This window comes from Coregonus lavaretus (assembly GCF_964263955.1).
Source record: "Coregonus lavaretus genome assembly, chromosome: 7".
NCBI lineage: Eukaryota > Metazoa > Chordata > Actinopteri > Salmoniformes > Salmonidae > Coregonus > Coregonus lavaretus.
In genome coordinates, this window is record NC_139994.1 from 24,600,859 (window position 1) to 24,609,845 (window position 8,987).

General features: G+C 43.5%; 1 protein-coding gene across 1 annotated transcript; it reads right to left on the reverse strand.

Moving 5' to 3' along the window:
* Positions 1-2,627: 2,627 nt before the first annotated feature.
* On the reverse strand, positions 2,628-6,057 carry LOC311132168 (retinol dehydrogenase 12-like; the record flags this gene model as incomplete). The annotated part of the gene is made up of 7 exons (XM_084165388.1): positions 2,628-2,733; positions 2,995-3,199; positions 3,839-3,958; positions 4,042-4,203; positions 4,369-4,560; positions 4,861-5,016; positions 5,991-6,057. The coding sequence occupies 7 exons, from the start codon at positions 6,055-6,057 to the stop codon at positions 2,628-2,630; spliced, it is 1,008 nt and encodes a 335-aa protein (XP_084021514.1).
* Between the last annotated feature and the right edge of the window lie 2,930 nt (positions 6,058-8,987).

Below are 8,987 nucleotides of genomic sequence, written 5' to 3' on the forward strand. Positions count from 1 at the left end.
GGCAAAGGCATTAACTGAGCATGCATTTCACTGATCCGAAGTCAGCATGTGTTTGTTATATCCCACAATGCACCGCTAATTGTTTCACGACGAGGACGCGTTTTTGGTAAGGGCAAACCATTCAAATGAAAGAGATATCTTGGTATTTAGCAACTTCTGAAAACATTGCTAAATATTGAGATGTACAAATAGGCATATAATTTATTACAGTCTTTAAAATAGGCCCTTTTCACGATGACGTCATCTAACTTCCGCCTTTCCGCGTAGCAGGTTAACTTCACTTCCGTTCGCCCGTAACCTGAGACTTCTCAACGAAAATACAACTGTTGACCACTAACTAGCAAGCTAGCTACTTGAAGAAATTCCAAAAGGTACGTTTAAGTTAAATTAGTAAAGTTAAGAGTAATAATGTTTACGTATATGCAATGGTTTGTAACTTGCTAACGTTATTGTTAATTCATAATTGTTCACTGCCTTAGTTACTTAAAAGTGGGCTAACGTTAGCTAACAACAACTTAGTACCAGATACCGATAACGTTAAAAGGTAGCGTTACATTGCTGCCTGGCTGTAATGTAACAAGTTTACTTAGCTAGCTATCTAACCCTTTGTTAGGCAGTTAGTTTATTCATGAATGTATAGTAACTCACCTATTCAAATACTGTTGTGCATGATAGCTAGATAAATATTGATTCCTGGTCAAAGCTGAATGTTAATTTAGCTGTTTCTTTTCTCCCGGTGTCTGTATCGCAACAGTATCCCATCCAACACCGAAGCATGGCACAATCTTCGAGAAGATGCTATTGCAGTGTACCATTTTGTTCAAACAACAAACAGAAATTCCCGTATCTGAGTTTTCACGATTTCCCTGTTGATGGAGAAATACGTGCCCGTTGGGTGAGGGCGATCAGGAGAGATGAGGGACCAAGTTTTAAGATTCTTCGTGGGAGCACCTTTGTTTGCAGTCAGCACTTTCCCCCTGAGGATAGATACACATCGGCCAGTGGACGGATCCGTATTAAACAGGGATCAGTGCCGTCTAGATTCCACTGGAATGATTGGGGTAAGGATAGGTAGACAGCGTTAAACGTAATACTACTGTAATCCAATAATATATTACTTGTACAAAATGTTTAATAATTTAATCCTGATGCAATATAGCTGCTACATTTTGTCATTTTAGGGACTGAAAAGTGATTACCAAAATGTATCATGACAAGCATATGGTTAATTTCACACATATAGGAGGCGGCTCACAAGCTCGGGAGTCAGTTTACCAGCGAGCAAGAAAGCGTCTTGGTGTTGCTGTCCTGGATGATTCTGATCATGAGATGCCTGACAGCACAGAGGGTGCTTTGCCTGCAGTGACAAACGATCACGACTATGCCTGCCGTCCTTCTCCTGGTTAGTATTACAAATAAGAGTAACCATGTATTATTGTGTATTAAGTTTAATGATACAAAATCAGAGCTCAGACTGAGAAACAAACTGATCCACAGTGGAACTTTGTGGAATCATTCTTATTAAATCTGCAACCGCAGCAAAACACAACAAAAAGAAAACTTATCTATCTTAACCTATCTTATCATAATGTTAGAGAACTGTTTATCTGAGAAACCTGAAGCCGATGAGCCTCCTCATTTTTCTTCATGGACCTGTAACATCGCCCTCTCACTGTCACCTCACCGTTAACTACACTTGAGACTGTTTCAATACAGTGATTGGGAGAAAGGGCGCAGCATTAGCCATTAATACATTACTGACTCTTATCTTACGGTCGATACAAACAGCAGTAATATTAAAAAGAGGCTGCAAAACAGAAACTCGTCAGCTCATAACCTTCGCTAGCATAGGGCTAATTTAAGCTAAATAAAGATAAACACGTACCTTCATAATCAAACAGGTAACCTTCAACGAAGAACTTGTAGCCTTTATCAAGCTTCGATCTTGAAGTAAGGGACCACTTGTCAGCAAGTCGTTCTACGTCGTTAAGTCGTATTGGTGGCAGATGTGAAAGGGACTGGGTGAACGCCATAATGATGTGCTACTAGCTAAGCGTTCCTAAGCGACACCGGATGTAAACATAACCTGCATCGCGGCAGAACGGAAGTTGTCTGACGTCACGTGAAAAGGGCCTATAAGTAACCATTTTTAAAGGTAGCTTAGCTAAGCATAAAATAACTAGGGTGTAAAATTACTACTCATAAAACTACACTTACTCAAGCAAAGACATCTTAAGCAAAACAACAAAAGTTTTTAAAAAATTATGAAGACATGAAAAAACAGAACTTTATTACATTCGTCAGTCTATTCAACAGCATGAAGACCATTGTAACAATAATAAACTACAATGCAATACAGAAAAAAAGTGATCAAACATACTGTATTATAATAAAACATCATACTAGCATTGATGCATTTGTCTTTTCCCACAATATAGAAAATGTGTATTTTCCCACAATATATATATATATATATATATATATATATATATATATAGAATACAGGATATCTCACAATAACCCTTCTGATATGAAAGTTAAGAGCCAACGTTAAAATAAATATGGCAGTATCCGGGGGGCTCTGGCAGGTGGGGTTGGGAGTGTCACCATGTAGCAAGGCGAGTTGCTCAGTTGTTCTTATTGAGTCCTACTAGCCCGGCGCTAACGCCCCATAGTCTCAGTGCTGCAAGATCATCTCTCCCCTCAGGAGCTGGCTCCTTCTCCTGACAGTCACTGAGAAACAAGCACATGTTAACTTAAAGCTCACTTAAACACCTAGCTATTTATTTTGTCTACACTCAGAATAAACACCACATCGTACAAACATGCTCTTGATGGGATACTTAACCATTCCATGCACACACAAAATACACTCCCACTGTAAATGTAAATCATCCCCCTCCAATTAACACACAAATACACACACACACACACAGAGAGACTGATTCAGGTTAATTCACTCTACATACAGGGATGCTAAACTCAAAGTGGTACCTGAAGTAGCAGCCACTCTTCTCCTCCAGCCCCTCAGTGACGGCGCAGTAGATGGTGGTCTGGGCCCCCTCCTTGGGGTTCTTCATCAGGAGCCAGGCGGGGGCTGACAGCATGGCACTCAGCGTGGGGTACTTTGACTGCGAGTGGCGCCACAGCTCTGTCCGGATAACCCCAGGGTGCAGGGAATACGACGTCACTCCAGTACCTGATGGCGTGAGTGTAGGGATGGGGCCACTAACCTTAGAATGTGGACATTCAGAGACATCGTGTGGCAGGGAGCGCTGTACTGTACACCAGTTATAACCTGATTTTGAAGCAACATTATTTGTTTGTATAATTTTTGTTGTGCATACTAAGACTGCTACTGATGGGGAGGGGGAGTGGGGGGGGGGGGGGGGGACGACACAACATCATTAATAGGTCAAGAATCCTGAAATACTGTAATTGCAAAGGTCAGATTATCTTTATGGTTAACTCCATGATACTTGATGAATACTCTGTGACAAAGGCCTCAAAAGGTAAAATCCATCCATAACTATGGTAAAATCCAACTTGATTGTTAACCAATAAATGTAGACCTGTGTGTTGAAGCATCTATTTTCTGACCCCGAACAAAGGTATGGCCCATTGGTAATGTATTTCCATTTAAAGAGCTGGGGTCCATTACCATTACAGTACATTTAGCCATTGAACAGGATATGCAGTGGAAATGTAAAAATCCCCTAGTTACATTACTTAATTTCCTACACATAACTAGGTTCATTCATTTGAATTTGTCTAATTTCTAACTACATGTATATGAGTAGTAATAGAGTAATAGAGCTATAATAAGGCAACCCGTCACCTTTGGTCCTTCGTGCCAGCTCCCTGGAGAAGAGGAGGTTGGCCAGTTTGCTCTGCTTATAGGCGATTACTGAGTTGTACCCCTTCTTATCAAAATTAAGGTCTTCAAAGTGGATTTTCCCTGAAAGAAGACGAGGTAGAGCCAGATAAAGCTATAACTCAATTGATTATAATAATAATAATATCTGGTCAGGATGGGCTTACCGCCTTGATGAGCGATGCTAGACACATTGATGACGCGGCTGGGGGTTGAGGCTTTCAGCATGTCCAGGAGCAGATTGGTCAATAGGAAGTGACCTAGGTGATTGACGGCAAATTGACTCTCAAAACCGTCCACTGTGAGGCTTTTGGGACACAGCATTATACCTGTGAGGAGTAGAGGGAGAGGATTTTAAAAAGATCAAGCCCACAACTTTGCCAACCAAAAACATGCTATAGTTCAAAGCATATCCAGATTAAGGAGGATCTTCAATGACAACATCAACACATTTCAGGCTCTCAAAGCATGTTGGGTAAAAGCATCAGTCTCACCTGCGTTGTTGATAAGTATGTCCAGACGGGTCTCTGTGGCAATGAATTCCCGAGCAAACTGACGTACTGACCCGAGGGAGGCCAGGTCTAGTTGTTGCACCACCACGTTAGTATTTCCTGTGGAACTGCGGATCTCTGCTGCAGCTGCTTCTCCCCTGGTGAGGTCTCGGCAAGCCATGATCACCCGAGCTCCTGAGAACACAGAATACCGTCAGTCTGAGAACACCCTCATCACATTCCCCTCGAATAGAATATATAGGATCAGCCCTATCATCAGCTAAACAACATCAACAATCTATCACACCCCATCGCTAAGCCTCCTATACTCAGGACTTCCATTGAAAAGCCCCCACAGTTGCCCTTAAATCCCAATTTTTCTCAGATTGCATTGGAACTTGTTCGTGTCCAAAAGGGACATCCCATGAAAGGTAATGTAAATCACAAAACAGTTACAGTACAGTCCAATAGAGAAGTGCCACATGCCTACTGTACCTCTCATGGCCATATCCCAGGCCGTCTCCTTGCCGATGCCAGTGTTGGCACCAGTGATCACCACAGTCCTTCCATGCAGTTTGGCATGGCTGCGGCATACCCCACCAGCGATCCACTTTCGCAGTAAAACATAGCCTGGTTTGGAGACAAACGCCACTGAGCCAAAATATCACTCTTACTTCTTTTTATGTTGACCTATGTACCTTCCACTAGAGGCACCCTACCTGTTGATTGTGTAAGAACTGACAGGACGGCCACCTCTCTCATGGGAATAGAAAGCATGGTCATTGGTCACATTGGCCCACAATGCTTTTGCTACTCGTCACTTTTAATCCTGGGACTATATGTGGAACATGTGGAAGAGTAAACATCCTTATTTTGGAGCACCAATGTGATCAATCCATGGACAGGGAAAGATAGAGCAACTGAGGGCAAAAAAAAGTATGGGGTCGACACACAGTTACAGTCCAATAGAGAAGTGCTGTTAAGACAACAGTTCAAAAGACACTGGACTGGTTCCATATGGGAGGAATTTCACAAGCCCTAATCTACCACAATTAAAATCTCTCAACCAAACAAGATTTAATCCTGGCTTAACATTTTTCAAGTCTGCGTAAAATATCCTTTGTTTTGGAAGTAGGAATTGTTAACATACTTCATTGAAAAGGTAGCATATGCTGTATGTGCAATTGTAAAGCCTTTACACACATAACAGTATACATCAGGATCTTGGAGCTACAGGGAGTGAACACGTTACAAATCACAAACCTTAAATAGACACTACAATCAAGCATTACCACATACCACGGTCAGTCATGCTTCAGTGATTCTGTTGATTTTCATGTAAGTCAAGAAACATGTACAATCTGAAGACTTTTACATCCTGTATGTCACAACATGGCACAACATACTTCATGCAGTCAGTTTTGAAATACAATATACTCTGTTGGTGGTTTAGTAGTGTTAACCTTTGTTGAAATTAGGCTACTATTCCCCTAGCATATATTCCCATGTAGAAATGTTAGAACAATATTACCATTATAGAAAACTGTAAAAGTAATTGAAACGAGGTCTGAGACCCACACACAATACATCAAGATAACTTGCAAAGCAGTAGAGCTGTGACTTACATATGGTTGTCACTGTGGTCACAGCGCCGTACTTGACTAGCTGGTTTTTCGTCAACTCTTTCCACATCTTATCAGCTCTTGTTGCCAGAACAGTTTGACTACCCCAGACCAGACAACTTAGCCTTGTAAATCCTGAGCTTAGCGAGTCTGGCTCTTCTTCTTGAACTGTGTTGCTTTGAATGTTGTTACAGCACGAGTAGTGATACAGATCGAGTGGCTATGAATAGGTCTAAGTATCTTACATAGGAGGTTTAAAGTCTTATAGCCAGATTAAACCAGAACTACTCCCTTAATAAACAGTCAATGGTGCACCACTAGTCTGGCACTACTATGGTTCTCCTCCTTGAAAATTCATTGCAGTGGGATTGTGTGGTGTCTTTATACACTGACTACACCAAACATTAGGAACACATTCCTAATATTGAGTTGCACTCCCCCACCCCCCTTTTGCCCTCAGAACAGCCTCAATTCGCCTGGGCATGGACTCTACAAGGTGTCGAAAGCGTTCCACAGGGATGCTGGCCCATGTTGACTCCAATGCCTCCTACAGTTGTGTCAAGTTGGCTGGATGTCCTTTGAGTGGTGGACCATTCTTGATACACACAGGAAACTGTTGAGCGTGAAAAACCCAGCAGCGTTGCAGTTCTTGACACAAACCGGTGCGCCTGGCACCTACTACCATATCCTATTCAAAGGCACTTTGAGGGGGGGTAGAAGGATTACTGTTATACTATTCCAGGTATTCTTTAAAGAGGTAGGGTTTCAAGTGTCTCCGGAGGGTGGTCAGTGACTCCGCTGTCCTGGCGTCGTGGGGGAGCTTGTTCCACCATTGGGGTGCCAGAGCAGCGAATAGCTTTGACTGGGCTGAGCGGGAACTGTGTTTCCGTAGAGGTAGGGGGGCTAGCAGGCCAGAGGTGGATGAACGTAGTGCCCTTGTTTGGGTGTAGGATCAGAGCCTGAAGGTAAGGAGGTGCCATTCCCCTCACAGCTCCGTGGGCAAGCACCATGGTTTTGTAGTAGATGCGAGCTTCAACTGGAAGCCAGTGGAGTGTGCGGAGGAGCGGGGTGACATGAGAGAACTTGGGAAGGTTGAACACCAGACGGGCTGCAGCGTTCTGGATAAGTTGTAGGGGTTTAATGGCACAGGCAGGGAGCCCAGCCAACAGCGAGTTGCAGTAATCCAGACGGGAGATGACAAGTGCCTGGATAAGGACCTGTGCCGCTTTCTGTGTAAGGTAGGGTCGTACTCTGCAAATGTTGTAGAGCATGAACCTGAAGGATCGGGTCACCGCTTTGATGTTAGCGGAGAACGACAGGGTGTTGTCCAGGGTCACGCCAAGGTTCTTTGCACTCTGGGAGGAGGACACAATGGAGTTGTCAACCGTGATGGCGAGATCATGGAGCGGGCAGTCCTTCCCCGGGAGGAAGAGCAGCTCCGTCTTGCCGAGGTTCAGCTTGAGGTGGTGATCCGACATCCACACTGATATGTCTGCCAGACATGCAGAGATGCGATTCGCCACCTGGTTATCAGAAGGGGGAAAGGAGAAAATTAATTGTGTGTCGTCTGTGTAGCAATGATAGGATAGACCACGTGAGGATATGACAGAGCCAAGTGACTTGGTGTATAGAGAGAATAGGAGATGGCCTAGAACTGAGCCCTGGGGGACACCAGTGGTGAGAGCACGTGGTGCGGAGACAGATTCTCCCCACGCCACCTGGTAGGAGCGACCTGTCAGGTAGGACGCGATCCAAGAGTGAGCAGCGCCAGAGATGCCCAACTGTCTCCTCCCCTTCATCTACACTGATTGAATTGGATTTAACAAGGAACAGCAATAAGGGATCATAGCTTTCACCTGGATTCACCTGGTCAGTCTATTTCATGAAAAGAGCAGGTGTTCTTAATGTTTTGTATACTCTGTGTATTTGTCAAGAGAACAACTTAATGACAGAGCTTGTCTAGCTCTGGTCCAGTGAGATTGTCCAAGCCCTGGTCCAGCTGCTTCCACCTCAATTTCGACATTGGTAGCAGTAGTGGCGTGCTCTCCCTGTATTTGAGTGTACTACTACTTCAACTATTGTTATGATGACACATGGTAGGACCAAGTCTATGGGTATGACCCACTGAGGTATGGGTAGGACCTAGAGTGCCACCTACTGGCCTATTGTAAAAGCCACCATTTTAAAAGAGCGATAGTCAAGGCAAATAGGACAAAAAGCTATAGCTAGATTTTGCATTGGCTAATTATTCATAATTATGTAAGTTATTTCACTATTACAAAAACTCTAGTAATCATATTGTTGACGTTGTCAAACACTTTGATTGGCAGGTTACCAGTGGCGATATTAGCATGTAAATCTTGGTGGGGCAAACTTGAAAAAAATGTTTTAGATGCATGCCAGCAAAGCCACTACACAACACTACACTAAACAATACATTAATTGGACTATAACGGTGACCAGAAACTGTTAGGGCCTACATAAAACTGTCCCAACAGCAGAGTCCCAACAGCAGTCCCAACACCTTACCACTGTTACACCTGGCTATCAGCGGAGCCTTGCCTGGCAGCGAAACAGTTCAGTCAGCCTCATTTATTGCCTTTCAAAAAAACATAGCTGATATGGCTGACTTGCTTAAACAAATGTGGTTTCTACTGACAATTGAGATGTACAAACTATGGCATAAGGGGACGACGAGCGGATAAGAGGCAATCCGTAATTTAGATTAAGACATTAATGAGCGAGCTAGGACGGACGTAGTCAATACAACTATTTGTTCAGCACTTTTAAAATGTACAGCGACAGAATTCAGAGCATAGGCCGTTCTTACAGTTTTCTCCCTGTACACCAAGTCAGAACCGTAGGATAAATAAAGGGGCATATACGGAGATGATTGTGGTCTACAGGAAAAAGAAGAGGACAGATCACGCCCCTATTCTCATTGACGGGGCTGTAGTGGAGCAGGTTGAGAGCTTCATGTTCCTTGGTGTCCACATCACC